This window comes from Syngnathus leptorhynchus, chromosome 9 (assembly GCF_054491065.1).
Source record: "Syngnathus leptorhynchus isolate UIUO chromosome 9, UIUO_Slep, whole genome shotgun sequence".
In the NCBI taxonomy this organism is placed as follows: domain Eukaryota; kingdom Metazoa; phylum Chordata; class Actinopteri; order Syngnathiformes; family Syngnathidae; genus Syngnathus; species Syngnathus leptorhynchus.
The window spans coordinates 13097985-13122444 of NC_141203.1; the positions used below are offsets into that span (position 1 = coordinate 13097985).

Sequence of the window (24460 nt, forward strand, 5' to 3'; positions counted from 1 at the left end):
CTTTTCTTCTCCACTGAGGACATTTCCATCTGCTTTCAGATACCCGCGGGCTTCACGGCAAACTCGTCAAGGATGAAGATGACTCAAGCCGAGAAGTAAACAATTTGGCAATGAATGTGCAAAGTTACCATTGCATTGAAACTTGACAAAGTTTGCCAAAGTTCCATCGTATGACACGGGGAGCACTTTGAAGCCGCAGCCGGTTACGTCACGATGTTGTCGACGGTGCTACCGTCTCCACTTTCCACTATTAGCTTTGATTGATACGAGCGTGGAGTGAAGGGGACACGGTCACATGATCTTCCTTCCACCTGCTCTCCGTCTTTGAAATGTGTTTTTATCAAAGCGGAGGCTGCAGGACATCCATCCAGTTCCGGCCGGGAACGTTTGCTTTTGGGCCCACTTCACCTTCTTGATGCCTTTAGCAGACTCGCTGGCGGAAAAGCAGACGGCCATGAAAACAGCGCCGCTTCTTGCCGTGCATTTGGACGTAGTCGGCAAGCAATCGGAATAGCGATCGGCCGGCCGGCCGTCGAGTCAAGGCTAACTTGGGCTCTGAGCCGTGCCTTCAATGTGGCGTGACGCTGTAATGGCCGAGCGCGGATCAAAAGCCTAAGCACCAAAAGCAAGATTGGATCCCGGAGGCCTTTGGAGGCACGATGCTTATCGTCCTCGCGCGCAAACAAACACGACGCGCGTCGCTTAACGCAACTCTGGACCTTTCTTGCTGTTGTTGGGCCACAAGACTTTGCCATCCAATGGTTTTTCTAACATCTTTGACAATAGCTTGCTCAACAGCCAGCGTCCCGAGCGGGCGGCCGGTTGGACGAACAATGAGGCCAAGCTGGCTTTGACAGGACCTGATGGGTGGAGGAGTGTCAGCTGGGGGAGAGCTGTCTTTGGCAGAGAGAAGCCAGACGCTGCTGACGGGGCGGCTCGAGGGGGCCCGCCGAGCATTTGCATAGAATTGCCTCAGAGTCTATTTAGCATATTGCTAACGTGCAAAATGCCCTAAAAAGACTAGCAAATAGCGTTTTGGTTTTGAAGCCTACTTGAGCAGACAGATAATATCACAATAGGTAAAAGTGTTTATTCTTTCTCCTCTGTAAAGAACTGCTTGTTATACTGTGACTTATTGGCTAATTGTTCATCGTCAGGATTTTTGTCTTATACTGCGCCCAACTGGACAAGGCGTGCACACCAGTAGGCTTAGCACAATGTCTATTGAATGGAAGCCAAGTTTCTAAGTAAGCAAGCAAGCAAAAATCCTGCCCCCCCCCCCCCTCACACACACACACACACACAGACAACCTCCCAGCGGCCCAATTAGGCACATTTAAATGAAATTGACCTGGTTACATTCCTGCGTAATGCTATTGACGTTTGAATGGTGCATAGCCTATCCCAATGTTTGCTGTAAATGACCATGGCTTAATTGTTGGGAACTGCTACAAAATAAACTTGTGCGTGTTTATTCGGAAACCGTTATTGGCTATACATTTCACGGCAGGGGGAAAAAAAAATCCAAAAATTCTGATGTCATTCTTGTTTCATTTTTAGATTGAGCCGTCATCAAACCACTGATTAAATTCATGTGTTTTTAATCCCCAATTCTTTTAGATAAACTATCACACATTTTTTTATATCCAATTTCAAAATAAAACGGTAACTAATAAACATGTAAATCATTTCGCCTGCTGTCTGTCGCTTGTTTGGTCAAAAGCTTCACCTGCATGTGTCTTTGTCTTCGAATTAGTAAAACGACTTTTGAACGAGTGCAAACAGATTTGCGACAACTGAACATTGAAATGGAAAGCGCGTTTGCAAACAGTGGATTACCATTTAATCTGAAATCTGTGGTGAAACAATCATGCTCAGGTTATGTGCGGTAATTCATGGGGAACAAATTAAAAAAAAAAATCATTTTGGGGCTGTGCGTATACGCGTCAAGACACTTTATTAGGTACACCGGTAGCGTCCCTAACTGATTTTATCCAAAGACAAAATAACTTTTCGATGAATTTTACAATAAATTCATTTCCATTTCTCTACTGCGCGACTCCATCCAAATGAATGCAAAGAAGCCACCTTTGTCGTGAAATGAGATTTGAAAGGGCTTCCGTGTGTTTTTGACAGTAGTAAGCTGAGCTTAAATAGATCCAAACGTGCCCATTCAGACACAGGCCCAGCCAGCCAAGCAGCCAGGCAGCCAGGCAGGCAGGCAAGCAGCGCGGGAGGGCCGGCCTGCTGCGCCCGCCACTTAATGAGCGCCGCAAGTCCTCCACTTCGCTAAATAGGGAGTGTTTTGTCAATATTAGCGGGACTACTTGGAGGAGGCGCTCTGGGGCCGGGCCGGGCCGTGTGCGGTGGGGGTCTATAATTGGACACGTGTTTTTCCCCTTTTTTTTTGTCATTTGGAGATCAACCGATCCCTTTGTAATTGTTTTTTAGTGAGAGTTCTCAAGAGGCTCCTTTCAGAAAACATGGAGGCCCTGCAAGTATTTAACGTGCGCAATTTTGACGCACAACGTCAGTCAGCCCACGAGCGCGGCGGCCTCCGCTCCCACCTGCTCCAAAATCCAATAGTGAGTGATGGAGGACGTTCTGTTCGATTTGGACCAAGATGGCTCGCCGGATTTCGCCTTCTGGGGTCAGATGGAGCACAACCTGCAGTTCCAAACGCAGCTGGACACTTTGCTGCTGGATTGCAGCAGCGCCACAGCCGGCGAGCAGCTGTCGCCTTGGTCGTCGCTGGGTTGCCAGTCGGTGTTTCCCGAGGCCCAGCTCACTTTCGCCGACTTTGAGGCGCAGTCACCCGCGGACGAAGAGGCGGACGGGTTCCCCGCGGACGAGTCGTCGGAAGCGGCCAAGCGGCAGCGCGCGCACCGGCTGCAGGTGTCCCAGCAGCCGTACAAGGTGCAGAGGCACGCCGCCAACATCCGCGAGCGCAAGCGGATGCTGAGCATCAACTCGGCCTTCGAGGAGCTCCGTCTTCACGTGCCCACCTTCCCGTACGAGAAGCGGCTGTCCAAGATCGACACCCTGCGGCTGGCCATCGCCTACATCGCCCTCCTCAGGGAGATCCTCATGTCGGGCTGCGACCCCAAGTCCTACGTGGACGAGTGCATGAAGAACGGCTACAAGAATCAGACCAACGCCATTTGGAACACCAGCGGTGAGCCGAAAGCCATCCGATTCTGCCTTCTAACATTTACTAGTTTCGATTGATTTTATTTTTTCGTCTGTTTTCTCATACTCCCAAATTGGGTGGAAAGCGAAATGTCTTTTTCAGTTGTTAGCTGTTTCTTTTGGCTGTTAGTGCTCCATAGTTTACGTCATTTTTTTTTTTTTTTTTTGAGCCTACTTGATAAAATTGTGCTCTCAAGTGTGGCCATTGAGTAGTAAGTGCGCCTCCATATAGATCTCGTTAAACAGTCATTGAAACGTATCAAAACTGCCTGCTTTTGTCCCCCCCCCCAGATCTGACAGCTCGTCTCTCCTGGATAAAGTGGGATTAGTTGAGGGCCGTGGGGCACCCCCGAATGTGGAGATCTCAGTCTTGCTCTCTCCTCGACATCTGCGGACTTCTCACTGGGTCGCACGCATGCACGCACGCACGCACCTCGGGCTTTTAATATTGTAATTTCTTGTCCACTGGTCATTGAGAGTCTTTGGCGGCGAGGCCTCGGAGGGACGGAAGGGCGTGGGCATTGTTTGCCCAAATGGATGCCACTTGTCACAGAGCCAGAGTGGGCCACACTGGCATGAGACTGAACGACTTTCAGGGCCCTTGCATCCAACGTTAGTGTTTTTGTTTTGTTTTTTTTGCACGAGTCTCCATGTGTGAGAAAAGAGTCTTGATCATGTAAATGAGACGGCGGCGGCGGCGAGACCCAGATGACGCCACTACGGCAGCTTGCTGACACTTTTGTTTGTTTCTCGCATTGTTTATTTATTTATTTGTTTATTTATTATTTATTTATTGAACTCTTAATTATTGCTGATTTCTGTTCAACTCCAGCTCATGTGCACGTTAGCTTGTGTGACGTTGCACTGTGTCATCTTTTTTTATGAAACATTTTGAAATAAAGCCGAAGGTTGACGCAAATCAATGTCGATTGCTTTATCTCGACTCCACATTCATTTTGGAGAGCGTCACCGGTCAAATCCTTTCAACGTGATGAGCAGGCTTTCTTTTTTTGAATGGGTCCGATATCTCGATTTGTGCTGAGAAACACGCGAGGCAGGTGTGTTTATCATGTCTAAGTCTGGGCCTTGCATTTGTAAATACAATTAGATGCATCACATCCTGCTGGAATAATCTACGTCTGCTGAGAAAAATGTCTGCTCTGAGCTCACAGGGCTGCAGTTTAGCTCAAAACAAAGTATCTTCCTCAAATTTGTATTTGGTTCAAACCATCACGCCCGTCCCTGCAAAAGAACATGACAACAGAAGCGCCCGGCCGGCTCTGGTCGCCATGGCGACCCAATGTGTTGGTACTTTAAGAGCTGCCAAAGCCTTGTTAAAACGCTCACCTGCTTTTCTCATTCCAAGTCTTCACAAGAGCACACATTGAGCCTGAAAACTGCAGTATCGTCCCCGGGGGCTCGCATTCGAGGACCCCCGCGCAACCTTCTGATTCTAGCATGTGGCACACCTTGTTTTTAGACGTACTGTCGAAATAAACATCGCAAGCTTAAGAAGTTGAGAATCTTTTTAGTGACACAGGTGACATTGAGTGAGTGACGGTGGAGTGTAAAGGCCGCCCGCCTCTTTGTCTTCACCCCACGTGGGCCAATCAGTAGAATCAACACAGCCTCTGTTTGCCCACTCCTAGCCCTCCTCCAAAGTAGCGCAGCTTCTCTCCAGCCCGGGTGTGTGTGACTGTGTGTGTGTGTGTGTGTGTTGCACCTGGCCGCGGCCCACATGGCGCTGTGAAACCGTAATGCTAACCTTGGCACCCGGGTCACGAGTGCAACGCTAATTAGGCGTGGTTATTTGTGCAGGAGGCTACGCCAACAGCACCCAAGTGCACAGTCACGCCGTCATTTGCTCAACAAATTCACTGGGACGGCCGGCGCGGACAAGTGTGCCCCCCCCCCCCCCCCCCCCCCCCCGGTTCCAAAGTTCACATCCTGGAAGTAGTACATCATAATGGATAGAATGACATTATAAGCGGAATAATTACTCCAGAGGTGCTGTTTTTTGTAACTGTCCAGGCAATGAAGTGTAGTTGAGTTGATTGGGGTTACGTTGCCGCCCTCTTACGGCACCAAAGCAAGAATCCGTTGGAGCCCTGAGCGCCAACGACCTTGTTTTCCTGGAAGAGCTTTGAAACATTACGTAGGGAAGAAGAGCAAATAAACAATCACCCCCAACTTTAGCCTGGGCAGTAAATGGAAATGACAGAGTATTTTATTTATTTCTTGAATTATTATTCCTGTTGGTCCCGATGGCCGCATGACTTCATGGGGTTGCAAAGCTACAGTACAGTATTTGGGGAAGGGGGGGTGCATGTTTATAGTATGTGTTGAGAAGAATGGGGGAAGAGGGGGGCCTCCATCCTCACGTATCAAAGCAAACGCTGGTATCCCGGGCCAGGTTGGGCCAGGTTGGGCCGGGTCCCCTTCCGCGCACCCAGGAGACAAAGCAGTGAGTCTGCATGGCATTAAAGAAAGGCAAAATGCTTCAAGCTGCTCCGCACTCCCAATTAAAACTTTATGAAAGGGAACCTAATGTCGTTTCAGAAACACCTTGCTTACTGGAGAGGGGAGGAGGGTCTCACTTACCTACCTGCCTGTTGTTTTGCTTTCACATCATGTGTTGCGTTGTGTGCTTTATGAGAGTGCAATTAAACACCAGGGAATGACTTCTTTTTTTTTTTTTTTAATGAGGCATTATTCCTTTGACGTGATGTAATCCCCTCGCGTCAAGCCGTCTCGAAATTAGCTTCGCAATCAAGGCTGACGTGCGAGTTGATATTCGGGAAGGACTCCGTTGAGTCACACTTTACTGGAAAAGCAACACGCAGTAAAACGCTTTGCTTTGGCCTGACAAACTCCGACACCCAAATGACAAGCAAAGAACACATTTTGAAATTGACAAACATTGATCACTGACTCATCGAATTCTGCTCACGACAGAATACATTGATGATGTCATCAACCCATTTGGAGCATTTGCTAGTGACACAGACAGAAAAGGCAATATAGCATCTGTGGGGCCGCAAGTAGCCGAGAAGCCGTTGCACAATGAGAAGCAGCTGCGTGGAGGCTTCCTCGGCCTAAACATCTTGAAGCGCTTAAAGCCAGACGGGCGCGCATAGCAGAGGGCATGCGTGAAGAGACAGGTGGAGATAATCAGGTGATAATGTATACACAGCACAGGCGCGCACGCCGCCCTTTAGATCCTCCGCCCATTCGGGGCCCAGCGTCACCGCCGTCGTGACGGACTCCAAGTCCAAATTCCAACAAATCATCTCGTCCATAACGTCACTTGATCACACGTTCACTAAAAACTTTGAACTTGACAGAGGACCCCCCCTCACCCCAACACCACCCCTGTGCACCTCGCCGGGCTTGGTCTTCCACTTTGGGTTCCTCTCATGTCCATCAAATCCTTTCACCATCTGTCTATTCATCCAGTCATCATCTAGCTGTGTGTGTCCATCCATCCATGATCCATCCGTGATCCATCCATGATCCATCCATGATCCATCCATGATCCATCCATGATCCATCCATGATCCATCCATCCATCCATCCATCCATCCATCCATCCATCCATCCATCCATCCATCCATCCTTCCATTCATCCCCACGTGTTCTGTTGGCATTGAGAAGGCACTTTTGCAGGGCTGCTTTTGCGCCGTCTGCATTTGTTGTCCGGGAAGCCGGCAGCTGATCGGCGCCGTGCAGGATGTAGCTTGGGAGCAGAATCAGTGGAAGGGAGGAACGTGCCGTGTGCCGTGGGACGGGCGGGCGCGCGGCAAGACGCACGCATGCATCCATGCGTGAAACATTCCCTGCCTGTGTCAAGTACGTTCGCATTCATTGGAACTTCTCACTAAAAAAGCAGACGAGGCTCCTCCCAAGTTTGACTTCATTCACAGCCAGCAGTCTTCCTGGACAAGCTCAATTCTTCATTCGGGCTGCAAAAGTCGTGCAAATGAGCCAAATTGCTGCTTCTTAACGTGATGGATTGACTTAATGAGCGCAATGATTTGGGGGTCTGAAAGGAAAACAGCGTCACAAAGCAAAGAAAGACAAAATGATCTTCTCAGTTGTCCATTGCATTGTTTTCGAAGCATTGCACGGAGCTTTGAGGCAGTCCAGTCAGCTGATTTGGACAAGGTGCGCACGTTCTGGCGGCGCTTGGAGTAATGTGAGACATGTGTGCAGAAGAAACATGACATGTCAGATGAAGAGCTGGACCTCTGACAAACAACATGCACACCATCTGCTCGGCCTCTACGTATCTGAGGACCTTCGTCTCCTTTAAGGTGCATTTTAGAAGCCTGTGATGAAAGATTGATCTTCTAGTGTTTGCTCGTGAGTGAACGATTCGTTCAAAAGAACGAATTTTTTTTCAGTGAACGAGAGTGAACTTTCTAAAGTGATTTTTTTTTCTTTCAGTTCATATGACTTCAACCAGTAGATGTCGGTAATGCCCATTGAAGCTGGTGCCACCTCGCCGTAAAACAAAACGAAGAAGAGAATGAGGTAAGTTTCCGTTCACGAACGAGTCGTGAAATGCATTTTCCGTTCACCAAATGAACGGATCTGTGAGTGAGTGCTTTGCATTTCCAGTTCATTGCGAGAACGGACGGATCAGTGAGGGAACGAATTGTGACTTTCCCGTCCGTTTGCCAACGAACGAGTCCGTCCATGGATGGACTGCCTTCCTTCCAGTGCCCGCGCATCAACGGACCAATCAGTGAACGTGTTGCGTCTCCCTCCTGTAAGCAAGAATGTCGATTTACGATTTACTTATAGTAGGTTTGAAATAACGTGTATACATATATATGCCTAAATATTGTTATCCAATATATCGACTGCAGTTTCACATTAGATTGCTGGTTTGAAATGTACTTTTATGATTATGATTATTATTTTAATAAACATTTATGCTCAAACTTGTCTGGTGTTTTATTTCTTGTTTTTATATTTGCCAATTAAAACATAAAAATCTGACATATGGTTAACCGCTTTATATGACACTACGTTACGTTGTTATATGAGTTGGTGTCCTCCAAAATAACAAATGTCGGCATAACGGATTTTTTTTCAACTTTTTATTCAAACACAAACACATTCGGTATAATAACACCATCAACTACGATCCAACAAATACAAAGTTAAAACATCAATGTCGGCATAACGTATGTTGGCGGGCATAGCAGCAACGCTGTCTGTCACGCATAAATCTTCGCGAACGAACCTGAAAATGGCCTTGTACATAATGGAGTGTCCGAGTGACGTCACATATCAATCAGCCAATCAGAAAGTGGGGTTGAGGGCGGGTGTGGCACTTTCCACTTTCATTAAAGTTTTGACCATGATTTTTCCCTAATGAAGTGGCCTGTTATTAGGAACACCTGAAAATGGCGGTGTACCTAATGGAGTGTCCAAGTGACGTCACAAATCAAACAGCCAATCAGAAAGTGGGGGTGAGGGCGGGTGTGGCACTTTTCACTTTCATTTTCGTTTTGACCATGATTTTTCCCTAATAAAGTGGCCTGTTATTAGGAACACCTGAAAATGGCGGTGTACCTAATAGAGTGTCCGAGTGACGTCACAGATCCAACAGCCAATCAGAAAGTGGGGGTGAGGGCGGGTGTGGCACTTTTCACTTTCACTTAAACTTTTTCCCTAATGAAGTGATTAGGTACACCTGTGTCCATATGACGTCACAGATCAACCAGCCAATCAGAAAGTGGGGGGTTGTTTGGGTGTGGCACTTTTCACTTTCATTAAAATTTTGACCATGATTTTTCCCTAATGAAGTGGCCTGTGATTAGGTACACCTGAAAATGGCGGTGTACCTAATGGAGTGTCCGAGTGACGTCACCGATCAACCAGCCAATCAGAAAGTGGGGGTGAGGGCGGGTGTGGCACTTTTCACTTTCATTTTCGTTTTGACCATGATTTTTCCCTAATGAAGTGGCCTGTTATTAGGAACACCTGAAAATGGCGGTGTACCTAATAGAGTGTCCGAGTGACGTCACAGATCCAACAGCCAATCAGAAAGTGGGGGTGAGGGCGGGTGTGGCACTTTTCACTTTCACTTAAACTTTTTCCCTAATGAAGTGATTAGGTACACCTGTGTCCATATGACGTCACCGATCAACCAGCCAATCAGAAAGTGGGGGGTTGTTTGGGTGTGGCACTTTTCACTTTCATTAAAATTTTGACCATGATTTTTCCCTAATGAAGTGGCCTGTGATTAGGTACACCTGAAAATGGCGGTGTACCTAATGGAGTGTCCGAGTGACGTCACATATTAACCAGCCAATCAGAAAGTGGGGGTGAGGGCGGGTGTGGCACTTTTCACTTTCACGTAAACTTTTTCCCTAATGAAGTGATTAGGTACACCTGTGTCCGTGTGACGTCACAGATCAACCAGCCAATCAGAAAGTGGGGGGTTGTTTGGGTGTGGCACTTTTCACTTTCATTTAAATTTTGACCATGATTTTTCCCTAATGAAGTGGCCTGTGATTAGGTACACCTGAAAATGGCGGTGTACCTAATAGAGTGTCCGAGTGACGTCACAGATTAACCAGCCAATCAGAAAGTGGGGGTGAGGGCGGGTGTGGCACTTTTCATTTTCACTTAAACTTTTTCCCTAATGAAGTGATTAGGTACACCTGTGTCCGTGTGACGTCACAGATCAACCAGCCAATCAGAAAGTGGGGGGTTGTTTGGGTGTGGCACTTTTCACTTTCATTAAAATTTTGACCATGATTTTTCCCTAATGAAGTGGCCTGTGATTAGGAACACCTGAAAATGGCGGTGTACCTAATGGGGTGTCCAAGTGACGTCACAAATCAAACAGCCAATCAGAAAGTGGGGGTGAGGGCGGGTGTGGCACTTTTCACTTTCATTTTTGTTTTGACCATGATTTTTCCCTAATAAAGTGGCCTGTTATTAGGAACACCTGAAAATGGCGGTGTACCTAATAGAGTGTCCGAGTGACGTCACAGATCCAACAGCCAATCAGAAAGTGGGGGTGAGGGCGGGTGTGGCACTTTTCACTTTCACTTAAACTTTTTCCCTAATGAAGTGATTAGGTACACCTGTGTCCATATGACGTCACAGATCAACCAGCCAATCAGAAAGTGGGGGGTTGTTTGGGTGTGGCACTTTTCACTTTCATTAAAATTTTGACCATGATTTTTCCCTAATGAAGTGGCCTGTGATTAGGTACACCTGAAAATGGCGGTGTACCTAATAGAGTGTCCGAGTGACGTCACCGATCAACCAGCCAATCAGAAAGTGGGGGGTTGTTTGGGTGTGGCACTTTTCACTTTCATTAAAATTTTGACCATGATTTTTCCCTAGTGAAGTGGCCTGTGATTAGGAACACCTGAAAATGGCGGTGTACCTAATGGGGTGTCCAAGTGACGTCACAAATCAAACAGCCAATCAGAAAGTGGGGGTGAGGGCGGGTGTGGCACTTTTCACTTTCATTTTCGTTTTGACCATGATTTTTCCCTAATAAAGTGGCCTGTTATTAGGAACACCTGAAAATGGCGGTGTACCTAATAGAGTGTCCGAGTGACGTCACAGATCCAACAGCCAATCAGAAAGTGGGGGTGAGGGCGGGTGTGGCACTTTTCACTTTCACTTAAACTTTTTCCCTAATGAAGTGATTAGGTACACCTGTGTCCATATGACGTCACAGATCAACCAGCCAATCAGAAAGTGGGGGGTTGTTTGGGTGTGGCACTTTTCACTTTCATTAAAATTTTGACCATGATTTTTCCCTAATGAAGTGGCCTGTGATTAGGTACACCTGAAAATGGCGGTGTACCTAATAGAGTGTCCGAGTGACGTCACCGATCAACCAGCCAATCAGAAAGTGGGGGGTTGTTTGGGTGTGGCACTTTTCACTTTCATTAAAATTTTGACCATGATTTTTCCCTAATGAAGTGGCCTGTGATTAGGAACACCTGAAAATGGCGGTGTACCTAATGGAGTGTCCGAGTGACGTCACAAATCAAACAGCCAATCAGAAAGTGGGGGTGAGGGCGGGTGTGGCACTTTTCACTTTCATTTTCGTTTTGACCATGATTTTTCCCTAATGAAGTGGCCTGTTATTAGGAACACCTGAAAATGGCGGTGTACCTAATAGTGTCCAAATGACGTCACAGATCAGACAGCCAATCAGAAAGTGGGGGTGAGGGCGGGTGTGGCACTTTTCCCTTTTATTTCAGCTTTGACCGTGATTTTTGATTATTTCATGAGTAAAAAAATAAAAAATAAAAGATCAGTGTTTGTGTGTTGGCGGGACGATTTGTTGAACGATTCGTTTGAACGAATCTTTTGAGTGAACTGATTCTAAAGATCCAGTTCACTTAAAAAAGTGGAATGCACATCAGTATCATCTTGTCTCTGTTTGTTCTACTTACGATGAATTGAATTGGTTTCATTGAATTGTTACGTGTGATGGCGATGGTGCCTTGTTTGATGACGTTGCAAAGGTGACATTGGAATCACCGAGTGAAGAAAGTTCCAGAGTTGCACTGTCGCGCGTGAGCTATGAAGAAGCAGGAGGGCGCACGCAAGCTCCCCCTCCAGCTGCAAAAGCCCTCCCCTTCCAGCCTCCAAACTATTTAGCATCCCAACCCGGGATGAGGTTTCCCCCCCCAAAAAAAACTTGGGAAAAACTTCCTGCGCGAGGAGAAGGCATGCCAAAGTGCACTCGGACGCCTTTGAAGTAAGCCAGGGCAGGGCAGGGTAGGGTAGGGCGCGCGCGGAGGGCTTCGGCTTCTTCCTCCCATCTTGTCGGATACTTTTTCTCTTTTTTTGTGGGGCGGCGGGGGGGCTTTTGCAATTCGTCACCACGGCTTCCAAGGTGGACGTCGCGTTCCCCTCGCTCCCCTTGCATTTCTTCAAGCGAGAAATGGAAGAGGGTTCCGGCTCCCCGGTGTCCCCGGTGGACAGCCTGGGCACCAGCGAGGAGGAGGCTGAGCGCCGACGACCCGGCAAGCGCTGCACCCGCAAGCGGAGGCCCAGCAAGAAGTCCGGCGGCGGCGTTGGCGGCGTTGGCGGTGGCGGGGTTGGCGGTGGCGGCGTTGGCGACGACAGCTGCGGCGGCAGCGGGGGCAGCGGCGGCGGAAGCCCGGCGCCCCTGAAGCGCAGCAAGAAGCCCAGCCCCAGCGCAGTCGGCGTCGCCGGGGCTCAGTCGTACGAGGAGCTGCAGAACCAGCGGGTACTGGCCAACGTGCGCGAGCGCCAACGGACGCAGTCGCTCAACGAGGCCTTCGCGTCTCTGCGCAAAATCATCCCCACGCTGCCCTCGGACAAGCTGAGCAAGATCCAGACGCTCAAGTTGGCCTCGCGCTACATCGACTTCCTGTGTCAGGTGCTGCAGAGCGACGAGATGGACAACAAGATGTCCAGCTGCAGCTACGTGGCCCACGAGAGACTCAGTTACGCCTTCTCCGTCTGGAGGATGGAGGGTGCCTGGTCCATGTCCACCTCGCACTAAAGGCCAAAGAGGGAAGGAGGGAGGGAGGGCGCGCGCCGGCTGGGATGCCAAAGAGGTGCGTTGCCTTCACACACGTCACGCAGCACGTTTCCATTCTTCCCCGCTGAAAAGAAGGCCCAGTCATTCCGATTTTTTTTCTTTTTTCATTTTAGTTGTACCTTTCTCAGAGAAACTCATCATTTTGGATCCCTTCATTTTTTGCTTTGTATTTGGTTCAAAACGGGAACGCCCCTGGGTGTGATAAGATTATTATATTTTTTTTTTACCCGGTCGCCCTTTTATCATTACATCACTTATTATCAATATTGTTGGCTATTTGTATCTGTTGCTTGCGGGAAGGATAAATATTCAAAAACAGAAAAAGTGTGTGTGTGTGTGTGTGGTCGGAAAATCTTTTCGAAATTAAAAATGTCAACAAATAAAAGGGAAATTGGATCGTGTGAAAAATATTAGGCATTGGTGGCTGAAAGCAATTTTTTTGTTTTCAATCCATTCATTCCATCTAATATTGAATGGTGTTAATTCCCGCAGCAGGCATTTGCTTTCTTTGGACCTCGTCGTTTTTTCGCGTGCATGCATGCACTATTAACAATCTCTAATAATAAATAAGAATCGGCGTGATTAAGGCGCTTCTACCGGATGCATGCATGCTGGCTGCAACAGTGCACACCGCAGGAATGAGTGCAAAAACGAACGGCACGGCGGCCAGGACCAAATGCAACTTTACCGGCCGAGATAGTTTGCAGGCGCCCGCCCTTGCGAAATTCGAATGATCAGTTCTTTCCACAAAAGAATCAGTAGAATAACGTCAGAACATTCCACAAAGCGAGTCTATAATGTGATTTGTCACAAGAAATAAAAATACAATTCTGGTCAAATCTGTATTGCTCCTTTGTAAAAACTCAATTACGTAAAAAAAAAGTGCAGAAAATGAAAGGATGGAAATCTCGCTCGATGACGTCATGCACCGTTCATGTCAACATTGAAGGTTGTGTGAACACCTTGAATGAAAGCTGATCCTGATCCACTTGTTCTCTTGCAGACTGTCGTCGAGACCCAAATGGACTATCGCGAAGAGCCAGCCCGTGGACCTAATGCATTGAGAAGCGTCACGCGCGCATGCGTGGCCGCTGACAGGACAGGACGTGACGTGCGTGTGCGTGCGTGCGTGCGTGTGCGTGACGTTGTCCACTTGCTGGCAAAAACAAGGATGCAAATCGATTTCTCATGTCGAAATGTGTACAGAATGATGTCCGAAGTGCGCCTATAGCCTGCAAAGGGACCAATCAACCAAAACTGTCCAAAAATCTTTTTTTTTGTACATTTTGCTTATTTATTAAAACATATTTTTGAAGGAAACCTTGTGCAGCTTTTTTTTTTTTTTTGGGATGTGACAAGGAGAATTTTTCAACAGAGAAATAATTTCTGGCCCGCACTTGTGCTGATTACATTTCCATGTATGCAGCATTCATTATAAGGGCCAAAACACAAAGTTTGGCCTTGGATAATGGAGCCCCAATAATCATAAAAGTCACCTTCATTAACAGCAGAGGGAATTTGAGCCGCTTTCAACCCTGAACACATAAAAAAACAGATCAAAACTACAGCACAGAAAATACACACATCACACACACACACACACACACACAAAGAAAAGGTACAGCCTCACACCTGGCATTATTTTCCTCTCAACACGTGTGGCGTCTTGGTCTTCATCAAAACGTTGGAAATCATTTGATGAAGGTGGTGTTTGAATTTAACAAAAAAAAAACCTTTATGATGAAAAAAACCCAGCTCTAATCCAATCTGATAGAGATAAAGATAGCATACATGTTTTTGTCAGTGCTTTATTGTTGGTTGCAGCTGGCGTGTGATGTGACTTTGCATTGTTGCTGTTAAAAAAAAAAAAGGAAAGAAATGCCTGCGGTTGCTCGAGCTCTGTCGTTGAAATAGGAGACGAGCTGCACTCCAAAAATGCACCACGCCGCCGAGCCAAAGGTAAGCAGAGCTGCATTTCATCCTCAGTGTTAGCATTCACTTTTTTTGCACTCTTTATTTTGTGCTGGACCTTTGGCGCTGGTTCTCGCTCGCTCACCGCCCCCGCTTCTCGGCGGGAGCCCGTTTGATACGGGCTCATTATTCGGGGCCCTCGCATCTGAGCGGCTCCCAATCACCCGGGGCCGGAGATCCAGATGTTTCCTGTAAAAATGGCACGGAAAAACGCCACGACATTTTCATTTGCCTCCCACGGCCAACTTGCCTTGTACTAACTACATTTAGACAACAACATGGGACTTGTTTCTTTTAGCCAATTCCTATTTGGACTTGGTGGCCTCTTAACAGAGAGAGTTCAAAATAGGTGAGTGAATTAAAGGCAAAAAAAAAAAAAAAAGTGTGTTATGCCAAGCCAAGAGCGGGCTATTTGCTTCCTTTTCCATGACGAGCATCCATCCCTGAAGTAATCAAGCCTCATCAGCCTCTTTCGCTTTGGCACATTGCTCTGACAGTACGGACGGAGCGGATCTAACTTAAGCCTCCGTGTTGTCAGCCAAACAATAATTACAGTTTTTACGAGCGGGACCGAAATACCAAATCTAACCGGGGAATATTTTCAAGGCTCGTCGTAACGGCAACGAGCGATCCGGCGCGTAAACAGAGCGAGTCCTTCTTTTTCGCTCTGCTCGTTTCAGGGCCTGACGGAGGCGGTCGCTCCGGGCCTTTTGCTTTCCGCGTCGACGATGAGCAACGTTCTCCCAAAGACAAAATAATGGAGACTCCCCTCTTTCCAAAGAGGGACCGACCTTAAGACAGAACGAACAGCAACAAAATAGGTGAGCACACCAAAAAAAAGTCGTCAAACGACAAGATGGGCCAAAAAATAAGGTGCCTAAAACTAAGCCTTGATGACCACCCTGATACAATTTATTGAGAAAAAAAAATCCGAATCCAAGCTTACTTTCTTTTGATGTCGGAACCTCACACGCCAAGTGGGACCTTGTTGTTTTGACACAATGCCGAGCGATAACGTCTACCTTTTCCAAAAACCATTGTAATGAGCGTCATCTGTAATTAGTCACGCTGGCCCGAGCGCCATCGCTCATTTAGACACTGAGACCTGCAATTAAAATGTGCCGTGTGATGAGTCCAGCTGGGTGGACACACACACACACACACACACACACACACACACACACACACACACACACACACACACACACACACACACACTCACACACACGCACGCACTCGGGTGGCTGCGTAATGATAGAGCCAACTGACAACGGCAGACGCTGAAGCCGCAGACCGCAATGTCATAGTGAGGAATCAAGTGGGGGGGAAAAGAAAAAAAAAAAACCAAGATAGTGAAGGCGGGGTTTTGGTATTGCCATCATTCAATGTGTCATGACGTTTGTGCGCTTTGTTGTGGCCGCCCAACCGTCATCTTGCGGGCAGGCCTCCAGGAAGAAGGAGGCTTCTCCACGGTGACCCCGCTTTGCGGCGGGGTCACGGGGTTACGCGTCCGCGTGCGGTGCCGATGATGAATGCGGGCACACCCGATAATCGGATGTCTCCAAAAGATTAACCTGAGGGATGATCCTGCGGTGTGGAGTGCGCTCAAAAAAAACTTCAGAGTCTTGCTGAAGGTGCACGACGGCTTAGGTCGTTTGGAGCTGGCGCATTCTCCAGCGCCCGGGCTCATTGCGTTCTGCAAATATTGTCCGTTAAACTGGGCGGCTTTGCCTTTCACGCGACGCGGCGTCCGAATGATTTACACAATCTGAGGAGCTAACAAAGGCGGCGGCGGCGGCGGCGGCAGCTATTGACACTCTTCCTCTCTTAATTCTGAGTCGGGGTGAGACAAAAGCCGTGGCGGAATGCGTGTTTATTTGAGGAGCTCCTATTTGCTTTTGAAACGTGTCGTCTTTGCGTTAGTTCCACCACCGACGGGGATTCTCCTCTGTTTATTTGGAGACAAGCTCAAACCTTTGACCTTCGCCCACGGGTGGCACAACTCCACGCTATTCCTCAACGCCAATCAAAAATACACTGTAGCTAGCCACTTGCTAAATATGAATTCTATTTCTTGACAGTCCAAAGCCACGTTCAGACGTTTATGAAATGTAAAATCCAGATTTAATGTTGGTCTCATTTTTTTTTGAATGACTCAAATGTAACAGGTGCCATATAAAAAAAAAAAAATGCACGTTCAGCAATAGACAAGGAGCGTTTGGAAAAGTACAAATATGTGCAAGACTACGGGAAGCAGACAAGCCCATGGGAACCGACGCATCCCAAATGACGGCCCGTAAAAAAAGAGAAAAGAAAAAGAAAAGGAAAGCAGTCGACAGCAAAATGGAACAACAAACGGCGTTATCGGGAGGCCTACTATGTACACGCAACGTACTCATTATACAATATAATCATTTCTTTTTCATATATAGTATACAACTCTACTATGAACAGACAATGCACAATTGTATACAAAGTAGAAACACACACACACACACACACAAACCCTTCAGTCCCTTTCCAGACCCTCATCAGTCTTGTCAGCTTTGTGACGCAACACAAGGCAATACGTAGCAACCAAATATACACAATGAAGAACAAAAAGGTCACAACATCCCTGCAAGCATGCACAAAACGAAAGTTTGTGCTCGCAAAATTGATGTTAAAATGGCCAACAAACAACAAAAGTCCATTAACGATATGAATGTTGGGGCGAAGATGAAAGTTGCGCAAGATAAGGCAACTTTGATGAGACTCCAGTGTCGGGCTAATAAAAGAAGACAGAAAAATGCAAGCTACTTGCATACGCAATGTACTTTGGGAGAAATAACGTGAAGCCTTTCCAAGAACAATTTCATTTGTGTAAGACCATTTTCTTCTTCACGTTACAACGTAAAACCCAACGAATAACGTTCTCGGACGATTTTAAAGATACGCTCATGTTGAACAATTTGGAATTTTTCTTTTTATCAGTGCATGCTACGTGTAAGTGCCTCCAATGGACGTTTGGATCTCGCCAACCCAGGTGAGAGCGGAAAAAAAAGCAAGTAAGGCCATTGAAGTGCGTAAGCCTCAAAGGTCGACAAGGCAAGTTTGGCGGCGACGCACACGCCCGATGACGTGTGGAAATGGGAGACACCGTTATTTTAAGGCAAAGCATGGATCCAAAAATATCCCTCAAAAACAAAACCCAAAAAAAAAGGCACAAATGCACTCTTCTTCCACACTTTTGGAATGAGGAGGACCAGATTACATGTTGGAAACAAATGTCACCCAATTGATCTCTTTGTTCCATTCTTTCAGATCATGAAGCTGAGGAAAATGTGGGAGGGAACATTCTTCACCACCAAAACGTGCTCAAGGATGCGCCTGTATTGTGTCCGGCGTTCCGAAAAAAAAAAAAAAAAGGTGTCGCTGTCGTGTGGGGAAAAGTACTGGCACTAAAGATGCTCGTGATCTTCCACTTGTTTCCATTCGGACATATCAAGAAAACGCTTTTGACGTGTGTGGACCTGTCCTGTCCTGTCCGGCACGCGGCGATGACGGAGTGGCAAAGTCTCAGTGCTGGAAAGGCTTTACATGGGGGCGTCCTCTTCCATCGGTTCCTCTTCAGCCCTGCAAAGTTAGCAAATCCACAGTTTGCCACTTGGGAAAATCAATGAAAAGCATTTAGCGCAAACGTACTTCTTTCCAAAGTGCTTGTTGGCCACGGACAGCGAGGCCATAGCGGAGACGGTTTCCGCCTCGTCCGCGTCTCGCCGTAGGGCTTCGCTCAATGAGCAAGCCAGCGTGGAGGCAGAGCGTTGTAGTGAGCACCAGTATTTACCTGGGCGCAAACAAAACAACATTTGGGGAAGAAAAAAAAATGCATAAAACAAATAAAAACAAATCACAAAAAAAGACAATTCCAGTTGTTCACTCACTGTGAGCTTCAAGAACTTTCTCCATCGAGTGGACGGCGTTGGCGTTTGGTCTCCGCTGCAAGACCTCGTCCGGAATGGGCTCCAACTGAAAGGAAAAAAATCAAATGAGCCACATGACTCGGCAATCCTTTTGTGTATTTAAAGATGGAGACCAACGTAGCAAATTTAGACCAGGTTTAATGGCCTATGCTTTTGCTGCTTTCATTGATGTCACTGATGAGGCACATTCAACTATTTGGAAGCCATCCACCAGTAACTCTCCTCTGGATGTGAACACGCGCAACTACGACCCAAAAAAAAAAAAACGAGACAATACGCTCTTTGTACTGCGACCCACCCCGAGGACACGGACATGGAAACTGCTTGCTCACACCAAATGATACGTGTGTAGACAAACACATCATATAGCGCGTCCCTTGCTAATCAATCAAGTGAGAGAGATGCAAACACCTTCATGTTGGCCGTCGGGCGGGCAGGCGAGAGCCAAACAGGAAGATGTCAAGGGCGGGGCAAGTTGGCTGCCTTCCACCAGGTCAGAATAGTTCTTTTAATTTGAACAAACAGTGTGCTGTGCGGTGGAAGGAAGGAAGGAAGAGAGAGGGATACTTTAATCCATCCGTGTCACGCCACGCTACATCACGCTCAAGGAGCGGGTACTTGCGCATGGACACACGTGACCTAGGCTTATTTTGCAAAGCTAGACGGAAGACGCCCATTAGAAGGCAGAATCTCCAGACATCCATCGGAACGAACCATTTCCAGCGAGCCAGAGTGGTCCAGTCCACTATTTAGTTGCAAATTCACCTTTGAGCCTTCGGGCAAAAGCCCAAAACGATTTGCCGTAACCCCCCAGCCCGTCAAAACCAGACTTGAGCTTTCCGTCAAAGCGAGGTCAGGGGTTCTCTGGGGTTTCGCGGGGGCTCGCCTCAGCCAGCGCTCGCTCGCTCGCTCGGTCTGTCTGCATGACTGACAGCCGGGCCCCATGCTTATAAAATTTAATGGCTCATGTCAGGGTCCTCTGGGGGTCCCCACCTGGCAGGAATGGCTACAGAAAAAACCCATAAGGTCCACGGTGACACCAATCCGACAAGAAGAGTTTGAAGACTGATGTCCTGGCACGAGACGCCGCTGCGAGACGCCGTAGCGAGACGCCGCTGCGAGACGCCGTAGCGAGACGCCGCGGAAAGCCACGAGCTCCGAGCGAGGAATGTGCGCCGGTATAAACATTCCAGGGGGAGGCTGAAAGAAAAACAGTGGAAAGAGGTGGGATTCCACTTGTTCAGCAAAAGAAAAAGGCCGCACAAGGCGGCCATTGTTTACCGTTGCTACATGTGTTAGCGGTCACCAAAACCTGTTGATTATGTCATGCTAAGTGAGCGGGGACAAACGGCGTGCCAGCAAAGCAGGTGATCTTTTCCACTGCTGGGCCCCGAGAGGGGACAGGTGAATTTCAGCGCCTTACTCCAACTGGAGCAAAAACATGCCCAAAAAAGGGCTATTAGCCTGTTGTTTATCAAATCATTGCTAACAAGCGCATCTGTTTGCTAACAATAGTTAAAGAGCTAATGCTCTTAGCTCGGCCATTTTGTTTCCCAAAGTAACCTAATGCTTATTATAGCGCGGCTTTTCCTAACTAGGCAATAAAAGGCCAAATATTGTTCTCACTCGGAAGGCCAGTAAAAGTACGAGCAACGCAGGTCAAAGAGGTCACGCAGGAATCGAGACTTTCAAAATGGCTCTTTGATTGAATGCAAGAGTTGCAATAAACAACCTCATTGGCTGCTCCGATTTGTCAATTTAAACTTCCCCATCTTGCCTGTCGTTTGACAGATCCAGAAACTTTCACGCGAGAAAAAAAGCACATGAAGCCGACCACGATTGGAAAAGCCAAAAACCATCGGAACAGCGGTCTTTCTTTTTTTTTTTCTCTTTGGAGCTGCAAAGCGCCATTGATGTTTTCCAGCCGCATTCCAGATCCGTTACGGGGACCTTTGCTGATATTATGATAAAGCAGTTCCTGGCTTCCTGTTTTGATACCATCGGGGATATTTCAGGCTTTTTCCCGGTTGTCAGGTATCAAAATTCCGACAATCTAAACGTGCCCCCCTCGCTGCTGACTGACATCACCACGCTGACTCGCTTTCTGTCGCTTACGGTTCAACTTTCCTCAAGCGCTGTTAGTTTTCTGAAGCTACATTTAAAAAAGTCGAGCTAACGATACCGGACAATTTAGCCATTCAATTTCTCGTCTGTAGATCGATCACTCCGATTGGTTGTCTGAGGATTTGTTTCCCCCCAAACTTTCCAGGGGCTGCCTTGCAAATGGTCAGGCATGTTTGAAAAGAGCATCAGCCATTCCAAGCGGGCTATTCCAAACATGATGCAAAAACACAATCCATCATAAAAGGAGCATGAAAAGAACCCAGGTTGGTTTCCTCACGCTCCACTTCAAACAATGACCTCATTTCCCCGTCCGATCCGATCCCGAGGCCCGGACTGACCTCGCCGAAAGAGGTGCGAGGCTAACCGCTTTCAGATGTGCGTCGGCCAGCCAGCGGGGCGGTCCCGCGGGGCAATTGACGCTCGACGCCTCCTGCCTATTTTCACATTTTCAGCTCGACGCGCCGCTCGTCCGTTGACCTCCTGACGTGGGGGGAGAACGCCGCCACGTCTGGTGCTCGGCAGGCCGCCGAAACTCCTGATCCAATTCAGAATTTTTGAAGCTTCACAGCACAAGCTAGCTTTGCTCACTCTTAGCGCAATGGAATAAATCTCAAATGACTTGATGGCTGACACGCTTACTATGTTTACTCAATGTCTAAAACAACTTTCGCAACATGGATACAGAGCAATTGTATCAATTGGTGAAAAAAGATTTGGACAGCAACAGATGAAAAGTTATCTTGGTTACATCATCTGGAGCCAAGTGAGAACTGGAGCTCCGCTAAGCCAAGAAAAAAAAGTGGAGGCGGCTATTCTGTCGAGCGCCATGAATCGCAACGCCGCGATCCAGAATCCAACCTACACACGCCCACAATTAACCTTTTGCCCGGAAAGCCTCTCCCAGAGCCTCCGCTGACTTCCTGTCAAGAGCGAAGGACTCTATCTCCGTGTCGACAACAAGCTCGAAATAAGAAAACCCGGTGAAATGTTTCCAACCGAGCAAACAATAGCTGCCATGACACGGAAGATGCCCCGCCCCTCCCAATCCCGAGCCCGGCTCTCTCTCATCTTACCTCGTTGCCGAGCAGAGCGGAGACGCAGGCCTCAGATGCGTCACATATGGCGGTGAGGTCGTGGCCTCCCTCCAGGGCGAGTACCAGCCGACCTCCAGCCAGAGCCATCAGCTGCCTGGTCAGGTAGCCGAAACCTGGACGTACAGGCAAAAAAAAAAGTCAGGGGGAGGCCGATGAAGCTCCCACTTCCTTTCTAGAATTTCATCAAAGAAAAGAAAAATGTGGGCCTGCACATGGCTTAAAAGAAGGGAAACAATCCACAAGAGGTGCGCTGTGGATTTATTGGGGCCGAAAGCCGGCTAGAATAGGAGGCAGCTTTCATGCTGCTACAATGAAGGAGCTGCAATCAAATCCAAATGGACGGTGAACTTACATTTGGCCGTCAGCGTGTATCCACCCAAAGGTGGAGCGTGTCCGTCCACGGGATCAAACCCAGATGATACCAGAACCACGTCTGGCGCAAACTCGTTGGCTATTGGCATCACCACCGTCCTGCCGGGCAAATGCACAAACACCAGGCAAATTTGTAACAAAAGAAAAATATGGACAAGCTAAGGCAGGTGCGGCAACCTTAAATATGCCGAGTCACTTTTTTTTGTTATTTTTGTCACGCAAAAAGGTTGGCGGAACGATCCGGCCGCCGCCGCCGCCGACGAGGCCAGACGCCGAGCGTTCCAAGAAACACAAGATTTCCTGAGAAAAGAACTGTCACTCCACCCATTAAAACCACAAAGTCCGGATCAGCAAATAATCAAAATTGATGGATCAAACTGGCTACAATTTGCAAGTTGCTCTGTCAAGTCAAGGTCACCGCTGAGCCTTCCGACGTATTTACCGAGAACCCGAAACATCACCGCTCGACTCCCGAAAAGATTTGGAAGCAAACACGCACACGCAGCGTGCACGGAAGCGAAAGTCACCGCACGCCCTTCTCCAAAGGGTAATTTTCAACATTTGCAAGCGGTAATAGAAGCTCCTTAAGTAGAAAGCAGAGCGAGGCCACTTCTAATTGCATGGAGATACTTCTAAAAGTGGGATGGGTGTGGTGAATGACAACACTTTGTTGACTGGCGCAGGTCGGCCGAGGCGCAGCGGCCGATAAACGCCGGCGGGCTTCAATTGCAATCCGAGCGGCACGATCCGACAGCGTTTGAATCGAGTGGTAAAAAGTGTGTTACTGTTCCTCGCGTACCGCAAGTTAACATTGATGTTTCATTCGCTCTCAGCTGACCACAGGGCCAAACACGTGGTTCCCGGCCACTTTTGGTGGCTAGGGCGCTGAACACACATTTTCCAGAGGGGAAGGACATTTAGGCGTGTAGTGTTGCTTCGTGGGGAGCCACGGCGTACCGCAGGGATCCGCCGTAGATCCTTTCTCATAAGGCCTTAGGGGCACAGTGACCATTGGGGGAAAACACACTCATCTTCTTGCAACCTTGAGCGATGAAGATGATAAAAGCAGCTGCTCTAATGACCGCTGCCTCCCACCCCAGCGGAATCAAACCTCGCTCCAGCAATGGCTTTGCAGACTGGCATGTGGGAGGAAGATGGAATTTGGAAGGAAGACTGATCTATTGACCATGTAGGTGTTTGTGAGAGATGCATTTGAAAGGTTTTGGAGATAAGATCTACAGTTTGGTCGCTTCCTTTATTTATTATCTTCGAGAATGATTTTTTTTTTTTGTCACGGACACTCTTGCAAATGCTCGATGTGCTTTCACAAGAAAACTGCACGTCCATGTCATCGTCTTTTACAACGTGCAAAAGAAGCCATGTTGGTATAAAGTCCAGCGAGAGCCGCCAACAATAAGCTCCGTTGCCAAAGCTTCAGGGCTTCCCCCTTCGTTCATAAAAAAACGTCGAGCAGGGCAAGAGACGAGAGAAGAGGGAAAAAAAAAAAAAAAATGCACTCACACGCACACTAACACTTCAAAGCCATGTCATCTGGCTCCGAGGAGAGCTGCTTTCAATTAACTTTAATTCTTCTCCCCTCTCATTGAGCAAGCCAAAGGAGAGCAGGAGAGAGCCAGCATGAGAGCGAGAGAGCGAGCGAGCTTCTGGATTTCATTACAGCCAATAATCTTATCTTTTTTTCTTGCGGCTCAACCGCGATCCCCTGCAAACGCAACGTGGCACAAGAGGAAGCTTTGGGGCCGTCCATCCATCCATCCATCCATCCATCCATCCATCCATCCATCCATCCATCCATCCATCCATCCATCCATGATGTGGTCAAGATCCATCCGGCAGTGACAAGAAATGAGCGGAAGTCTTACCTGAAAGCCGCCAAGTACTCGGCGTCCCCCATGGGCGGTTCGAGTCCTCCGGTGAAGGCCATGTTCACGTTGAAGCCAGTACCGGGACCGCTGCCGACCTAAAGTAGGTGCCAGCGAGTCAGCGAGCAATTCATCAAGAAATACCTTTTGGGAGTCGTACCTCATCGGGGGCGCCGCTCCCTGGGAAAAAATTGCCGTCGTCGTAGCGATGCAGCGACAGGTAAAGAACGCTTGGGTCTGAGTAGAAAGCCTGCTGAGTGCCGTTGCCGTGGTGAACGTCCTGGTTACGCAAAAAAAAAAAAC

General features: G+C 48.0%; 3 protein-coding genes across 8 annotated transcripts in view; 2 read left to right on the plus strand and 1 right to left on the minus strand.

The window, feature by feature from the left end:
- Positions 1 to 2592: 2592 nt before the first annotated feature.
- LOC147051355 (uncharacterized) lies at positions 2593 to 4085 on the plus strand. The gene is made up of 2 exons (XM_085920897.1): positions 2593 to 3175; positions 3481 to 4085. The coding sequence occupies exons 1-2, from the start codon at positions 2593 to 2595 to the stop codon at positions 3516 to 3518; spliced, it is 621 nt and encodes a 206-aa protein (XP_085777023.1). The 3' UTR covers positions 3519 to 4085.
- A 7668-nt stretch (positions 4086 to 11753) lies between these two features.
- LOC147051356 (twist-related protein 2-like) lies at positions 11754 to 14062 on the plus strand. Its single transcript, XM_085920134.1, has 2 exons — positions 11754 to 12767; positions 13755 to 14062. Exon 1 carries the CDS (start codon positions 12125 to 12127, stop codon positions 12710 to 12712), a length of 588 nt encoding a protein of 195 aa, XP_085776260.1. The 5' UTR covers positions 11754 to 12124; the 3' UTR covers positions 12713 to 12767; positions 13755 to 14062.
- The window catches only part of LOC147051357 (histone deacetylase 4-like), a 35119-nt gene continuing 24703 nt past the window's right edge, over positions 14045 to 24460 (minus strand). For 2 of the 6 annotated variants that reach the window (XM_085920123.1, XM_085920122.1), the window contains exons 20-26: positions 24318 to 24437; positions 24158 to 24255; positions 22255 to 22373; positions 21882 to 22015; positions 18646 to 18730; positions 18407 to 18548; positions 14045 to 18329 (exon numbers count right to left, since the gene is read on the minus strand). In XM_085920123.1, coding sequence (XP_085776249.1) covers positions 18281 to 18329; positions 18407 to 18548; positions 18646 to 18730; positions 21882 to 22015; positions 22255 to 22373; positions 24158 to 24255; positions 24318 to 24437 — 747 coding nt within the window. In that variant the 3' untranslated portion in view covers positions 14045 to 18280. Of the gene's footprint in view, positions 18338 to 18406; positions 18549 to 18645; positions 18731 to 21881; positions 22016 to 22254; positions 22374 to 24157; positions 24256 to 24317; positions 24438 to 24460 lie in introns of all 6 variants that reach the window. The other 4 variants (XM_085920124.1, XM_085920125.1, XM_085920121.1 and 1 more) reach the window with 3 other exon arrangements.